The sequence below is a fragment of the Protopterus annectens genome, chromosome 14.part0, assembly GCF_019279795.1.
Source record: "Protopterus annectens isolate FY-2018-M chromosome 14.part0, PAN1.0, whole genome shotgun sequence".
Classification (NCBI taxonomy): domain Eukaryota; kingdom Metazoa; phylum Chordata; order Ceratodontiformes; family Protopteridae; genus Protopterus; species Protopterus annectens.
The window spans coordinates 838,593,809-838,611,467 of record NC_056748.1 but is presented as its reverse complement, the minus strand read 5'-3'; the positions used below and the strand labels follow the sequence as shown (position 1 = coordinate 838,611,467).

Here is a 17,659-nt window from a genome sequence, read left to right as displayed (position 1 = left end):
GGGGGCTTCTGATTGTTATGGCAAGAAAGACTGAGGAAGTGATGTTGGCTGCCTCCTGTTATATCGGACACCCTGACGTCCTTTACAACCGACGGCAGCCGACATAATTTTTACTTACCTTTGGTATTCTGGCCGATCGAGGGCTACTGGGGGCCGGATAACCCATTTGTTAGGACTGCAACAGTGAATACACTCTAACATCTACATTTTGGTAAGTGTACACAACTGTACTTTTCAGTGACTGCTAAAGCTTCCTGAGTAATTTTTGGTGGTGTACCATGTTGTCAGATGTGCAAATGAGGGTGAAATCATCTGCGTATTGTATTAGAGTGGTCTGTTGTATGGAAGTGTAGAGAGTGTTGGTGAAAATGTTAGAGGAGGAAACCATGGATAGAGCTTTGTGGTGCACCAGTGGTGACTGGGAGGTAAGGAGAGAGCGTAGAGTGCCATTTTGCCAACTGATACCTATTGAACAGGTAGGTTTTGAACCATCTAAAGGTGGGGTGAGAGACACCTGGTGACATTTGAAGAAGTAGTTTGCTGTGACAAACTGTGTCGAAGGCTTTAGACAAGCCTAGAAATAAGGAAGAGACTAGTTTGCCATTATCTTTAGCTTTATTTACATTATCTATATAGGTTTGAAGGGTAATGCTAGTACTATGGGAAGGGTAGAAGCCATGCTGTGTAGGGGATGGGAGCTCTTCCTGCAGGAGATAGTCTAGCAATTGTTTTTGAATACATTTTTTAAGTATTTTGATGAGCGGAATTAAGATTACTAGAGGTCTAAAATTATTCATGTTTGTTGAATTTCCTCTTTTGAGCAGAGGGATAATTTGTGACTTTTTTTCCAGAGAGAGGGAAAGTGGGACTCCTGGATCGACCTATTTTCAAGGATTGAAAGAGGATGAGCAATGCTTTTGGCTGTTTTGGGTACTTGCTTGGAAGGTCATCAGCTGAAGAAGAGCACAGTTCAAGGTTGTTTAAGTAGTTTTATGTAGGATGTGGGCACAGGTTTGAAGGTGAATGTGGACATGGTGATATCTGGGTTTTGGGCAGTGTTAAGAATAGATGTTGAGAAATCCTTGGTTAGAGATGCTATACTGTCTGTAAAATAAGAATTGAACTATGTTGCAGTTTCGAGTGATGAGTTATTGGGAGGGGAGTTTGGGTTGAATTTTTGGCTGGGATGTAAGATTTCCTTAATGGATGTCCAAATTTTTGGGGGTTGTGTTTAATATTTTGAAAGTTATTATAGTAGTGTTTTTTTTTCTTCTTCAATTGTTTTCTTTTTAGTACAATTGCAAAGCATTCTGACGTTTTCAAGATATTGAGGTATTTTATATTTTACCATTCTTTCTATGCTTTCTCTATTCTGCATTAGCATTCTACTCTTTTCAGATAGCCAAATTGCATTGTTTGTTTTCAGTTTCTTCCTTCTAGGTGGTGCAAGGATGGTTAGTATATTTAGAAAAATTATATTGAATTCAATTGCAGTATTGTCTAAAGGGAGGATTTTTAGGAAGTTCCAGTTAATAGATGATAGTGTAGTAATCAACATTTCTGATTTAAGCTTGGAAAGGTTACATGTTCTATAAATACGTTGTACCAGTGGTGGAGTATTTGGGTCTATATTAGATTAACAAAGTATTCAGAACTTCGAATACCATATGGTCGATGCCATATGATCGAAGTTCTGAAACTTCGAAAATCTAAAAAAAAAAAAAAACAAAAGTAAGTGCTTTAAGCAGGGGGGCTGTGCCCCCTGCACCCCCCACTACTTAAATATACCAACTCCGAGATCGCGCTACAGCGTATGAAAGGGAAATCTTCCCTTTCTGCACCTTTCTCTGTTAGTGCGCTCTCAGAGTTGGTATATTGAAGTAGCAGGAGGTGTGGGGGGTGCAGGGGGGCTTGCCCCCCTGCTAAAACACTTTTATTTTACTTTACTTTTTTCTTTTTTAGATTTTCAAAGTTTCAGATCTTCGATCATATGGTGTCAACCATATGGTATTCGAAGTTCTAAAACTTTAATCTAATATAGACCCGAGTATTTGCTAGGGTCTTGATACTAGGAATTAGTCTAATAGAGAATTTGATGTCTTGCTGTAATGTGTTGAGCTATTAATTATGTGAAACCATATCAGTTCATGCTAGATGTAGGGGAATTAGAGTTTATGTCAGACCATTTGAAGTTCACATCACCTAGTGTTTTATTTTTATTTTTTATTTTATTTTTTATTTTATATTTGTTAACAAGGGGTGTCTGTCTGAGCCGAAAAGGCTCCCTTTACTTCTTTCCCTGTTAAGGATATCCTATGTATATCTTCCTGTATAGCTGTATTGTCTCCAGGAGGAATATAAAGGACATTAATGTATATTTGTTTATAATTTTATGCTTTGAGGAAAGCAATATGAAGCTCTGCTGAACTAAATGTTGGTGTTGATTTGCTGTAAGGGGAAATGTGGTAGGTATTGGGAAATATTAAAGCAATACCACCACCTTTTCTGTTTATATAGTCATTACAGATTATCTAGCCAGGAGGTGTAGCTTCGGACTAGTTTATGCTGGGTTTAAGTCAGATTTCAGTTAAAGCAAGAACATCAGGCTTCTGTTGGATAATCCAGACATGTAGTTCAGCAGTTTATTTCTTGTACTTCTAACCTTTATTGCAGAAAAAATTATCACCAAGGTTGGGCAGCAGAATTATCTTTGTGTTTTTTTGTGATTGGTAGGGTCAGGATTAAGGTGAATATCTTCTTCTAGAAGGAGTATATTGGTGAATAATGCATACTTGTTTTTTGGAGAGGATTCTTGCACTTAATTCTGTTTTGGTTTGAGTTGAAGTGCAATTCATTAAAAGTTACCTCACCAAATGGACCTTCTCACACATGGCAAAGGATCTCTCCTTCACCCTTACCTGCCCATTCTTCAACTGACACTTTGGGTGATAGGGTTTTGATTCCTTTCCAACACCAGTTTTTTGATGATGTGCTTAGGGTGCTGCAGGAGGCCAGGAAGCCCACTACCAGAAATTTATATATGTCCAAGTGGAAGATATTTTCTCTCTGGTGTCTTTGGCTTCACTGGGATCTCTTTTCGGGGGATTCTTTTACTTCTTTCTTGCCTGTATGAACTGCCTCACGCTGGCCTGGCATATTCTTCAGTGAAAGCTCACAGTATCTGCCTCTCTGCCACTGAATCTTTCTCTGGCTTCTAGGTTTTAGGTCAAGAAATTTCTAAAAGATGTCCTTCATGTCAGACCCCCAAGAAAGCCTATTCCCCCTTTTTGGGATCTTAATTTTGTTATTGAAAAACTGACTCTGACTCCTTTCAAGCCTGTCACTTTTCCTTCTTTGCAACATTTTGGAATACTGTTCTTTTGTTTACTTTATCCTCTGCCAGGTGAGTGTCTGAACTCCAGGCCTTGATGGTAGTCTATCCATTTTTGTTTTTTTCCTAGAAACAGGGTGTATGTCTGTATGAATTCTTTTTATGCCCAGGGTGGTTAATGAGTTATCCCTTAATCAGTCTGTCCAGCTTTCCCTCTGTTTTCCCTTCTCTGCAGTCTGCCAGTGAAAAGATTCTTCTTTCTTTGGACTTTAATAGATAGCTCAGGTATTTAGACAAAACAAACGCCTTTCGTAAGTGTGACCAACTTTTTCTTTTCATACCAGGGCTTTGAATTTGGCAATATCTAAGCAAACCATCTCTCCTCCTGGATTTCCTAAGCCATTTCCTTTTGTTATTCCTTTAATGGCAAGCAGTTGTCTGATTCTGTTGGGGGCCATCCTACCACAGCAGTGGCTTATTCAGGGGCTTAGACTCCATCCTTCAAGCTGCTACTTGGTCTTTCTTTCACACATTCACTTAAACATTACAAATTGGATATCATTTCTAATGCAAGTGCAGGTTGTGCCAAGGCTGTCCTACATGGGTTTGTGGAGGCCTCCTCCTCCCTTCATTTTCAGTAGCTTTTGTACACTTCCAGAGGTGATGTGTGCTACAACAGTGATATGGAAGGATATAGTACAGTTGTGGAAAATCTTGTCGTAACAGCTGGTCATTTTCACTGTTGCAGTATTCATACACTCCCTCTGAACCTTTGTTCTTTTTCACGCTTCCATGTGGAGTATTTTCTTGCCGGCCGAGAGGTCCCCCCCCCCTGCTCTTCCTTCTTTCCTTTTCCTGAACATACATGTTCTTTCCATTGGGAGTCTTAGTTCTCACGGGGCACTTTAGTTCTGGTTGAAAATGTTCGTACATCACCTTTATGCCCTACCTTTGCAATGGGGAGCATATGTCTTGTATATGATGCTCCTAAGGTAATAAAGGCTGTAATGTACTGGCCAGATCTTGGGCTGTCCTTGGCAGGAGAGCCCAGAGGTGATGAATACTGCAACAGTGAAAAGGAGGACATCTGCTATTGTGGTAAGATTTTACACAACTGTACTTTCCTCATGCTAGATTTCATATGAAGGTGTTATAGTGGACCTATCAGTACAGTGGTCTATGCAACACCAACCCATGCACTTTCCAGTCCATTTCATGACAAATCTGCAGACTAGCATTTCATTGGTGGCCGAGTTCTTCTCTAGTTTCTCAAGTACGTTCCTTTGTTCTCCCTTCCCCAGTGGTCAAAGTAACTACAGAGGCTCCCCTTCTGGGGTGGGGGGTGCATTTTGAGAGGAGGAGTCCAAAGCACAGAAACTTCAACATCGGGCTTCCTTCCCAGGAGTGTCTTTGCAATTTGGAAGGGCAACATGTCAGTGGTGTAGTATATCAACAAACAGGGAGGATCTTGCCCCTACCCTTTATGTCAAGAGGCCATGAGGGTTTGGCAGTGGTCAGTGTCTTCCTAGCGCTTTCTGATCACACCACGTATTCCAGGAAAATCTGATAGTATTTGTGGGCAAGTTGAGCAGGTTCATCCTGCATCACAAGTGGTTTCTTATCCAATTGGCTACCAAGATTTTCAGCCATGTTTGTCTATTTTTAACCCTCTCCAGTAAAATATGCAGCAGCTACTTTGCCCTCATTTATTAAGAAGGAAAAGTCATTGAGGGCCACTGTAGTCCACACTTGGCCACAAGTCTCCTATATGCTTATCCACCCAATTCCTTCGTAACCAAGTTTCCTCAGAAAGTGACTAGGTGCATGACCAAGGTGATCCTAATCTCCCCCTTTAGGCATAGACAGGTATGGTTCCACTTTCTATGACCTCACTTGGTGTACCCTCCCTGGATGCTGGACCCTCTTCCAAATTTGCTTTCTCACCCTTCAGGCAAGCCTTACCCAGACATCACAGCCCTGAACCTGACCACTTGGCTTCTACACTTCTAATGATGACCAAAATTCCAGGTTTTCGTCTGCTATGCTCAGCATATTGTCATCATCTCAAAAGCCCTCTTCCAGGAAAGTTTATCGCAGTATGTGCATCTGCTAAGAGTCTGAATCCTTTTTCATCTCAGTTGCTATAGATTTTATATTTCTTGCAGATTTGTTTCATGTAGGAGCTGGCTACTCCATCATTGAAGTCCATTTGGCAGCTCTTTCAAAGTTTCAGGTAGGTGTAGTCTGTAGTCCATTTGCTTCATTGAAATGACCCAAGGCCTTTTTGCAGGGACCTTTCCTCCTACAACCCCCATTTAAGGCACCCTGTTCCACCTTGGGATAGAACTATTTTACCTCAAGCCTTAAACCCACACACACGCACACACACACACACTTGAGCCTGTGACTGTGACAGAACTAGAATGCCTTTCTTTGAAAATGCATTTGGTATGTCACAACGGCACAGTTTGTCTTTGGTCCAATCCTAATTTTCTCCCCAGCGTTGCTTCTGACTCTCTATCTTAAATCAGGCAATTAATCTGCTGGTTTTCTTTTCCTAATTTTTCAAGCAATGTTGAATACACCTTTCATTTGCTGGATAGTCCACTATGCGTCTGTATGCACGAACCAAGGACCTTAAGAAAACTGGCTATTTTTTCTGTCCTCTAAAGCTAAATTTGAGAATAGTCTCTCCAAGGTCACACTGTCCAGCTGGTTGTCAGATTGCATTACATTTGTTTGTAGAACCAAAGTATTGCCTTTACCTCAAAAGCTTAATGCTCATTCTGCAAGGGTTGTTTGCCACTTCCTTAGCTTTTTGAGTTCTTGTTGATATCTGTGCTTTGGCTACTTGGTCCACTGTGCACAGATTTATTTCCCACTACAAGCTGGACCTGCAGTCTAGGTGCCAAGCTTCATATGGCTCCACCATTCTTTAAAATATCCTTCCAGGAGTCCTGGCAGGATTTGTAGTAGAGATACGAATGTGATGTACTTAATAAAGCTAGATTTGTATAGTCTTCCATTCATCTCAACTTTCCATTCCTCTGTCCCCTTCCAAGTTGTCACTGTCCTTGTCTAGGGCTTTCAATTGACTTTACTGAACCTAACCCAGGGCCTTCTGTTACTTTCATTCATTGACTATTTTGTTTAATTTCCGGCCCCTTTTTTACTTATTAGTATGAAATAGTCAGGCAAACTTGATCTAAGGATTTCTTAGGATGAAGGAGCAGTGTGGGCAGTGGAGGAGTCAGAACCTTGGATCCTAAAGGTCTGAATGTTGCTGGCTTTGAATTCAATATACCAACAGTTGAGATGCAGGGAAGAAGACGGCATCTAATTTTATGACAAGTACATAACTTTCATTTCTTTTATGTAATGTACTGGCCCCATTCAGATTCAGGACCTTCAGACCACTGACCTATTCCCAAAATTGTTTCCTGCTTGTAGAAAGACCAGTGGCACGTAATTTTAATCTGATTGTTTATGTATTGCACTGACTAGTGATTTTGTCACTAAAAGTACATATATTCTTTAGATATATATGCATGAGAACATTTCTGAAAATTCTGTTAACATATACTTAACTATCTATAGTGTAATCATTTTGTGGGTGGATTCATTGTTGTACAATATTTACTTTTGTAGTTGAAAGGCCAGTTCTGGCAGTGTTTTCATTTAATTCTAGAACAGAAGTAACTGTTTAAAAAGGGATAATTAATAGGACATATAAAATATCACATGACAGCTATAAGAATCTATCGCAGGAGATTAAAAAAACATTGTAAGACGAGAATGGAAAGGCACTATACAAAGGAACAGAGAGAGGGCACATATGTACAGCTCCCAAGTATGCAGCAAAGTCCAGAGGTTTTAGGAGTTTTGCTTGGAAGAGTTTGCAAAGCCATCGGGCAGACTTCAGAGAATTTTTCCTTAGGCAGGTAGCAGATCCTGCAGGTTGATGGGAAAAGGAAAGGTAATTTGGAACATATGTTTTTTTTTTTTTTTCTTACTGCAACATGTTGGCAGATTTAAAAATTTTACAGAATACTTTGTCAGAGTGGTTGTAAGAAGTAGTGGTTGTAACTAAAGAAATGATGATTCTGAGCAGCTAGGATATGTCCTGAATACATAGAAAGATTTTACTAAGTTTAATGCTATTGGCTGGAAAAAAATACTAGAGTATGGAAATCAAAATCTAAACTTACTGTAATTGAGTAATGAATTCGTGAATGTTGTAAAGATGATAAAAGAACCGAAAGTTGGATTTTCAGAAAAGGAAGGAGCAGATTGCATACAAGTATAAGTATTCTGTTCAGGAGGAGTGACATTTAAGGCAAGGTTGAAATTAAGCAATTTATGTACTGGAGTGAATGAAAATTGTTAAAATGTATAGTACATGAAAATAAATGAAATGTTACTATGGACTGATGTTCTTCGTGTTTCACTGTTGCAGTCATCACATTTGGGTTATCCCTGCCGGGGTGAAACAAATAACGTTGTAAATAATCCTCTCGAGTAAAGCACCTTGCAGACCAAGAAACAAATCCAGCGACAAAAAAATCTCAAGGATGCACCATGGAACTTTGAATAAAAATCCAATTAAAGTATAGTAAACAGGTTCTTTATTTAAATCGACATATAACAGTGGTAAGCGCTTTCACGTCTAAAAGACGCTTCTTCAGACCTCAATACTACTACGTCTCACTTACTCTTTAAATATAAAAACAATTAGCACCTTCAATCAATTAGTTAAACCACTTATAATTAAAGTGCAAGTGCATAATCTCAAAAAACACAATAAATAGAAATATTTAAAAACTATATGCAGATTCATTTAAACTTATTTTAACTAATAAATGTATCAAAGTGCTAGTGCTTAAAAGTGCTTCAAAGATTAAAAATACAAATAAGATACTAATGCATATGTAAAAAAATACATTAGATCCATTCAACATAAGAAACCAATACTGAAATTAGTATTTTTAAAACAAAGCTTATATGACCATGTGGATTAGTTATTTGATCAAAAATAACAGGTTAAAAGTATTGGAACCTATATGTTTTGTAAAAATAATTAAAAATTAATAAAAATGACATTTAAACATTGCAACATAAGTGAGCACTGAATGCCAATATCAATGTTTCAAGGGACCTAGATGCTAGAAATGGCTTCAAAGTGATTTTTTCATTCAGCCCAAATTTATGTGCCTGTAGCCTAAGAATCCATTTACTCTCTATTTCCTCTGTATGATTTTTTATGTTACCTAATCTATTTGTTCTTCTCACTAGTTCGAGCACTCTAAGCTTAAAGCTATGGCTGGATCCATGTTCCATAATATGACGTGCCAAGGCATTGGTTTCATTTTCCTTGTTCACTGCATATATGTGTTCTCTTATCCGTTCACGAAGGGTTCTATTCATCTTTCCTATGTAAAATTTGTCACATGTTTCACATTGTGCTAAGTAAATTAAATCCTTTGTTTTACAATCTGCGTATCCTTTAAAGGTGTACACATAACCTGTATGGGGATGTGTAAAACTTTCATTGTCTGTTATATATTTACATTGGTTACATGTGCGACAGGGGAAAGTCCCTTTCCTTTGTGATTGCAGTGACTTGTTCCCTGTTTGTTCATAGCACAATAATCTTTTTAGGGACTTCATATTTTTGTAAGTTATATTGGGCTTGTCATCTATTAGCATTCTAATCCTGTCATCCATCAACAATAATTTTCAATTGTTTTCTATGATTTGCTTTACTTGCCCATTCCTGTTCGTGTATGGAATGATTAGTCTATTTTTCTTTTTCTTTTTGTGTATGCTTACAGTGTTCTCACTATCACAGACTTGCCTATGAAAAAACGGCTTACCTTTGTGAGTTCTTAAATCACTACATGATATTATCGTCTCTTTCACCTCATCCTCCTTATACCCTCTGGATGTAAACTTGCTAACCAAATCGGCTTCCTGCTCTTTGAAAACAGTATCTCGAGTGGTGAGTTTAGATGTTCTAAGTACCTGATTCTTCACAATGTTAGAATGTATATGTTTGGGGTGCATGCTATTTCGATGCAACAAATTATTTCTCCAACTCGGCTTCCTATAAACTTCTGTATCTATCCCATTAGGTCCTTTAGTGAGCTTTACATCAAGAAACTCAATGTCAGTCTGGGAGTATGTATTCTCAAAAACCAAAAAGTCTGTGGTACCATTGAGGTACTTCACAAAATCATATAGATCCTTCTCATTACCTCCCCATACAAAAAACACATCGTCGACAAACCGACCATAATATTTGATACATTCAGCATATGACACATTATTAAAAACATACATATCCTCCCAATAAGCCAATACCAGATTGGCATAGGAATTTGCACAGGGAGTGCCCATAGCAACTCCCTTTTTCTGCAAAAAATAGCTATTTTCATGTAGTAATACATTGTTATCCAATACCATTTCTAATAATAACATCAATTGTATCACCTTATTGTTTGTTAATCCCTTTTCCAATAGAGAGAGTCTCACATATTCTATACCTATGGTATTAGGTATACAAGTGAACAAAGATTTGACATCTAAGGTTACAAAGATGTCATCTCTGCCAATAGGCATCAGATTATTGGATACAGCTAAATTTTCCAGAAATTGTTGTGTATCTTTCAAAATGTGGCTTGCATTATTGACAACTGGTTTAAATTGTTTGTCCAAATATATGGATATCGGCTCTGTTAACCAGCCTTTGCTGGACACTATGGGTCTAAGGGGGGAGTCAGAGAACTTTTTATGGATCTTTGGAAGGCCCCTGAAGGTAGGAATCAATGGATCTTCTATTAAAAAATATTTATACAGATTCTCATCTATCACATTGCTCAATAGTAAATCATAGAGATGACTGTGAAAGCTCTTTATTAAATCATTCAAAGAGTACCTGCCTAATGGTTTATATGTCGCTTCATCTGCTAACATATCAGCTATTTTCATCAAATACATAGCTCTATCCATTACTACCACTGCTCCCCCTTTGTCAGCCTGCCTAATGACGATATCTTCATTCTTTTGTAAGTTCAGGAGGGCTTTCCTTTCTATACCTGACATATTGAAAAACTCAGTCTTAACATTTTCATTAGCATACAAGTTCATCAAATCAGTCTCACAAGCTCGCTCAAATACATCTAAAAGCGGATGCAATTGCGGCATGTAGACTGAGGGTTTTTTGAAAATGTTAATTTTTTCTGTATTTTCAGTATTTGAGCTTTCATTAGTGTACATCATCTTTAGGGAAATATTTCTGGTGAACATTTTTATGTCAATGATGAAATTGGTAACATCAACAATGCCAAAGGGTATGAAATTCAAACCTCTGTTAAGTATAGAAATTTCTGATTCATCTAACTCATAATTGGAAATATTTACCACTAGTTCTTGCTTATTGACTTCAAAGCTTTCTTCTGATTCTCGTAGATTTCTTCCGTATATTTTCTCTTCCTTACTTTGTTTTGTGGGGACCATCTCTTTCTTTCTAGTTGTTGAATTGGGAGAGGAAAAGATGGAAAATCATCAGCTTCAACAAAGACTTCGCTTTCATTTGCTAGAATGGTGACAGCCGAGCCATTAACAGGCATCTTCCTGCGAACAACAGGATTTTTGGAGTGTTCTACGTCAAGACCGTCAATTCTTTTAGGAGCATTTCCTTCCCCATTTATGTGCACTAATGCTGCTGTTGTTATTTCTCTCTTTTTTGCAATCATCGATCCCGTAGTGTTCGCACTGTTGACATTAGCGTTGCTTGAATTCAAAGGCTCCGTATTGATGCTGGCTTCTAGTGATGAAGTCACCAGTGAAGTCTCACTTCTAGTGGTCGATAGCTCCTTAGGTGTGTGCGTAGCATGTAACTGCCCCATATTGCAAGTTGAATGATTGGTTTGTACAGGCATCTTATCTCTCGGCCAAGAAAAAACTTGACCTTTATGAAAATCGACAAAGTCCCTTTCTAGTTTCTTTTTCTTGTCTAGAAGGGACTTATTGTCGATTGAAAATAACGTACATTTTAAATCATTATACAATGTGTCAAGTTCATTATCATTCAGCAAACTGGCAACTTCAGATTCTATAATCTTGATTTCTGCTATTAAAGTATCTTCCGATTTAGTGAAATGTTCAATCAATAGCTTCGTGTAAGAGAAGCTCGTGTCTAGATTTAGTTTTTGCCACTTAGCTAATAGCTCCGGGTACGTTGTTCCATACGTCGGCATCTTTAAGATCCGTAGACCCCTAGGCACAAGTCGGAAGCTCAAGCAAGCTTCCATATGCAGTCTTTGCCACTGCACGCTTTTCAGTTTGTATAACTTGTTCTCTAGCCGTCTTGTGAGCAAAATAACGTTCATATTGTGCTTCCGGTTAACATTAGTAGAATCACTGTTAGAAAAATCTTTGATGGTTAATTTCAGCAAGGGATTCAGTCCTATTTCCATCAAGTTGTTTAAGTGAAATACCTTTTCAGGCCTCGATGCATCAGAATCTATTATATCCGTAGGTTCAACAGCCATGGCTCGATCGGAAAAAAGGGGGTGAAACAAATAACGTTGTAAATAATCCTCTCGAGTAAAGCACCTTGCAGACCAAGAAACAAATCCAGCAACAAAAAAATCTCAAGGATGCACCATGAAACTTTGAATAAAAATCCAATTAAAGTATAGTAAACAGGTTCTTTATTTAAAACTTTGTCTTGGAACAGCTCACACCATCTCCTTTTGAGCCAGCTTCTTCTGCAGAGCTAAAATTTATCTCCTGGAAGACGCCCTTCCTCCTGGCCATCACTTCAGCCAGAAGAGTCTCTGAGCTGCAAGCACTCGTGGCTGTGGAACCCTTCATCATCTTCCATGCAGACAGGGTATCCCTCAGAACTAATCCATCCTTCATGCCAAAGGTGATGTCCAGTGTGGCTCTCAACCAATCCATCCATTTGCCCACCTTTTTTCCTAAACTTCAAAACAAGGGGGAAAGGATTCTGCACTCTCTAGATGTGCACAGATACCTCAGATACTATCTGGACAGGAATAAACCATTCAGAAAGTCTGATCAACTGCTGGTTAGTTTTGCTTCAGGGGCAGAGGGCAAAGCCATCTCCAAGCAAACCATTCCCAAATGGATAGCACACTGCATCCATTTCTGCTAAAAACAGCATGGCAAGCCTCCCTCCAAGGGGGTCAGGACAGACTCCATCCGAGCCGCCTCCACCTCTGCAGCTTTCCTCAGAGGATTCCCCACCAGGGACATCCTGGAGGCTGCCACCTGGACATCTGTTCACACCTTTACCAAGCATTACCCACCTGCCTCTCTTTTCCAAATCCAGGGCAGGGTTTGCCTTTGCAGTCTTGCAGGGAATGCTAGCCAGCCCCTAGCTTCCTTGACTGCCTGCACCCATCTCCTCAGATTTGGGAATCTACCCAAATGTGATGACTGCAACAGTGAAACATGAACATAGTACAGTTGTGTACACTTAAAAATATATATGTTTGAGTGTCTTCACTGTTGCAGTCCTGGTTTCCCTCCTCCACCCCCCCCTTTTTTTTCTTTCTTTTTGTTACCTTTCTCCTTTCCTTACAAGGGGCATATTGGTATTTATTTTCCACTGGTGGGGTTCTGCCACCAGAGCCTGGCCTCGTACTTTGGGGGCTCCTGACAGGTTAGGGCAAGAAAAACTGATGTAATGGTGTTGGCTGCCTTCCTTTACACCACTGATGACCTGACGTCAGTCCTCAAGTGACACCAACCGACACAGAAATACTAAGTCTCTGGTATTCAGGTCAGCCGAGGGCTACCCTGGCAGGGATAACCCAAATGTGATGACTGCAACAGTGAAGGCACTCAAACATCTACATTTATGGTAAGTGTGCACAACTGTACTTTTTTGTTACTGTATGTATATATATATATATATATATATATATATATATATATATATATATATATATACACACACCATTTTTTAATGTTTAATAGAGATATTAAAAATATTTACTTTTGTGTTTATAAAACTCTGCAAATTTTATTGAGAAAGAGCAAGTTGTCTTGAGTTTATTTGGCTTTTGAAAATTATTTAATGTCTTTTGTTTTATAACAGCGCTTCAACATGCTGGGAAGCACATGGAGGACTGCATTGTTGCCTCGTACACTGCACTACTGTTGGGATGTCTATGCCAGGACAGTCCAGTAAGTCAGGTTACTTTGTTATGTTTTTGTGAATAAAGTAATTTTTGGCTGTCATGTTAAGACTAGCATGAGTTATAGACCTAAGTAAGTGAAATGTGCTTGTGCAATGTGCGTATGATAAAGTAAGGTCTGAGTATACTCTCCAAATAGAGGATACATATTACACTTGACATTTCACTCTGCAGTTTTCTGAAAAAAAGTACTCTGATACATAAAAATAAGAAGGGTATGAGCAGATACTCTTTGTAGACTGAGAGATGAGCCTATTGTGTGAAAATAAGTATTTTTATTCTTGATTAGTTCAGAAGGAGGACATAAGTCAGAACAACAGTTTGAACATTTGTTGCTTCCAGAGTATTTTCATAATTAGTGCACCTTGTTTTAGGTTCTTTGGTGTGTGTATATTTGAAATAGCCCATAGTACATACAGCAATAAAATGTCTTTGATATTTAGCTGAAGTTTTCATTTTTCATAAAATTCTAAAATGTTAAGTTGCATACAGCTTACTGTTCACCACCATCTCTGTTTGCGATTTGTCTTCCTGTAAAAGTCTTGATTATTCTTAGTAATTTTAACATGACTAAGCTATGTCTTAAAATGGAGTGGTCATCCGTTCCATTTTCTAGTAAAATAAAAGGTCGCAATCTTAACAGGCAAGAAAGAGTACATCTAATCACGTCTTTTTTGGCCAAGGCATCCTTGGTTCTTCCTTCAAGAGAACCAGTGGCAGTACTTTTGGTCTCCCTTAAGGAAGATCTGCTGTTTTAGCAGCAGGGACAGGTAGCTTGTCCTTGCTAGTAGATATTTGTCATTCTTACTGCCACACTAGCCTTTGGGATGTATCCTGCCTAGGATGTAATACTCATACGGTTTTCAAAAAGCTGTGGCTTCCTTCCTCACCTACACACTGACTGCTAATTGGGCAAGCCCTTGGAAGGAATCAGCAGTCAGAGTATAAGCAACCTCAGGACTTTTCTTGCCAAAACAAAAATAGAAAGCTTACTCATCCTGAAACTCCAGAAAGATATAAACATGTATTTGTTTTATTTCAACAACCAATTATATACAGAAGAAAGGGGATGGAGTGGCTACTGCAGCAGTGAGGAATTCGAACATCTACTGATATCCTTCTGTTCATATGTTGCAGTATTCATAACATGAGGGAGGCCACCGCAGGATGCCCTGAACGTCCGGCCAGTATACAAAAGCCTAAAGCTGCTGTAAGGTATGTGCGACGTTGCACATAGGATCCTTTCCAACATCTGTCATAAAGTGACGGGTGTATGGTAGACATCGGCATGCAACATCCGCAGAGCTTTTCTGCCGCCAGTCTGAATGTCTTCTCCAGTCATTTACTTGTCACTGAAGTTGTGGATTCCAATTCAGTTAAGCGCTCTGTTGGGTTTTTTCTTACTCTTTCTTTGTGCCGCTGTTGTTTGCTGGCATTACATGTTATCTAGGAAGAGCAAATGTCAGTGTGGAAGACAAATTCCACACAAGGATTCTCACAATTTGTGTCTCTCTTACCTAGGCCCTAACCACAACCGTACCTCCTGTGCTGTTTGTAAGGCCTTTGTCCCAAAGACCCTGCGTAGTCATCTCGCTTCTCTTAATCTATGTCTAGAGAACCAACATTTTAAGTGTTTAGCACACACTGCTATGGAAAATATCATCGGGTCCTTCAGGGGAGCCTGTTCTGAAGAAGGCAAGGAAATCTAGGCCTGAAGTTTCTGCTGATCCTCCAGTTCTGGATGCTTCTCCTAAGAACCTGTGTTGGCCTGAAGACCTGTTCGGAGGTAGCTGGTGATTCTTCTGCGGGTACTGCTGTGGAGGCTGCAAAGGATCCTGCTAACACATCCTCGGGGGGGTATGTAGACGTCCTCTTTGGACATGGTGCCGGATCGTAGGCTCATAATCTCTGAAGGCCCTCAAGGTATTGCACAAATTCTGGTTCGTGAGGAGGTCCCTTGCAATATTGTTGAATGCAGGCTGACATCTGGTCCCTCGTCCTTCCACCATATGGATACACCACTGAAGAAGAAGCAGAAAACTAAGCACTCTTCTCCTCAGCAACAATTCACTGATTGGCAAGCCTTTTCACACGGACTGTTTGACGCCTTCATGGCACTTGGGCAATCCACAGAAGTTTCTCTTCCTTCTCCTTCCCTTTCTCCAGTTTCTTCCCAAAAAGGATTAGGATTGAGGATTCGTCTGAGGATGATTCTTCTGGGGATGAGTGCTTGGCATACTCTGCCCAGATGTCTTCTCCACTGGAATGTGATTCCCCAGAGAAGGAATCAAATGGAACTGACTCTCCAGGGGGAAGATATTACCTTTGGAGAGACCATTGTGAAAATGAGAGAATTTTTCAAGTGGGACTACTCCCAGGTCTCAGACATACAAAAAATATATGATCTTTTAGAGATGGATGGATTCTGTATCCCCATCTGCAGTTCCTTCAGTGCTTCCAGCGTTCTTGGCTGCTTTCTCCTGTGCTAGCAAGTGTCCATATTCACAACCTGCTGCCCATAAAAGGCCAGACAGGTTCTATAAAGTGTCAGAGGATTGTAATTTTTAAGTGCCCTTATGTAGACCTAGCTGCAGTCTGTGGCTACAGGTAAGCCCTCTAAGCTATTGCCTTCTACCTCCCTTCTACCCTCTTACAAGGAGAGCAAAGTTATGGAGAGGTTGGCGAAAAAAGTATATACTTTGGCCACTCTGGTCTTTAGGGCCCTAAACTAACCAGACCCATATAGCCAAGTATTCCTTAACCCTCCTTTCTCAAGTCACTAAACTAATTTATGAGTTTCCAGAATCTTAAAACTAAATCCCAGATTATTTCCATTTGAGGTTCCTCTGCCCAAGTGAAACATCATTCTATTAAATGCAGCTATGATGCAGTGGAAGCATCTGCCAGAGCGGCTGCATTTGGCTGTGTCCATCTGAGATGCACTTGGCTGCTCCAGCCACTGCCAGACAACATCAAAGCTAAAATTATGGATGCTCTACTAGATTCCAGGGCTGGGTTTGGGTTTGCAACTACAGAACTTTTTACATCCTTGCAAGAAAAGGGCAAGATCATCCAGGACCTTAAAAATCTTTTTGTGTCACCATTTTCAAGATTTCAAAGGAACTGTCCCTCTTAAAACCACTTTTTTAGGGAAGCTATCCAGACCTCCTCCTAAAAGTAAAAGAGGTGCCTGAAAGCCTTATTCTGCTAAGTCTGCTTTTTCTACTCCTGCTGCTCAGAAACAGCCCTTTCCGAGCAAGCCAGGTAGTCTGTGACTACTAACCTATTTGTAGTCAGACCCCTCTATCCTTCCTGCTTAGAAACAGATCACCTAAGACTCCTGGGTCCTTTCCGTTATCCTCTGAGGATACTTTGCCTTCTGCCTTCATGGGTATTCCACAACCTCCAAAAGATCAGTTAAATGTCTTTCCTCAGGTGATTCACACCTTGCTGTCTCAGGGTGCCATTCAAGAGGTGTTCACCTTCCCCGAAAGGAAAGGATTTCTACTCAAGAATGTCCCTAGTCCACAGGAAGGATGGTCCTTGGAGACCCATTCTAGATCTGTCCTATCTAAACAATTTCTTAAAGATACCCACCTTTTGCATGCTTTCCTTAAACACTCTGCTTCTTCTCATTCTTCCACAGGCCTTCATGGTGTCACTGAACATCAAGGATGCCTGTATTCACATCCCTGTTCACCCTCTTTTCAGGATATCTCTGCTCTTTGCTATTGCTTCCTCACGTTTTCAATTTTTTGCCTTGCCTTTTGGTCTATCTGTGACACCAAGGGTCTTCACAAAATGCTTAGCTCTTGTCATTGCCTATTTGCAGACTCAAGGGTATTCAGATTTTCCCTTACCTGGTTGACCTCCTCCAGGCCTACTTCTTCAAAATCTTCAATTCACTGTTTCTTTCTGGAAAGGCTAGGATTCACTATCAATTTGCAAAAATCCTCTCTCATTCCTTCACAGGACCATGTCTTCCTAGGATGCAGAATTCAAACAGACAAGATGTTGGGTTCCTTACCTCCTCAGAAGGTCTTGTCTCTACCTGCCTACTTTCAAGCTATCATTCCACTCCAGTCTCTGACTGCCAGGG

General features: G+C 39.8%; 1 protein-coding gene across 1 annotated transcript in view; it reads left to right on the top strand.

The window, feature by feature from the left end:
• Nucleotides 1-17,659, top strand: part of WAPL (WAPL cohesin release factor) — a 3,318,690-nt gene that overhangs the window by 3,218,797 nt on the left and 82,234 nt on the right. Inside the window, exon 19 of the mRNA XM_044056596.1 lies at nucleotides 13,461-13,549. Within this exon, the coding sequence (XP_043912531.1) occupies nucleotides 13,461-13,549 (89 nt within the window). The remainder of the gene's footprint in view (nucleotides 1-13,460; nucleotides 13,550-17,659) is intronic.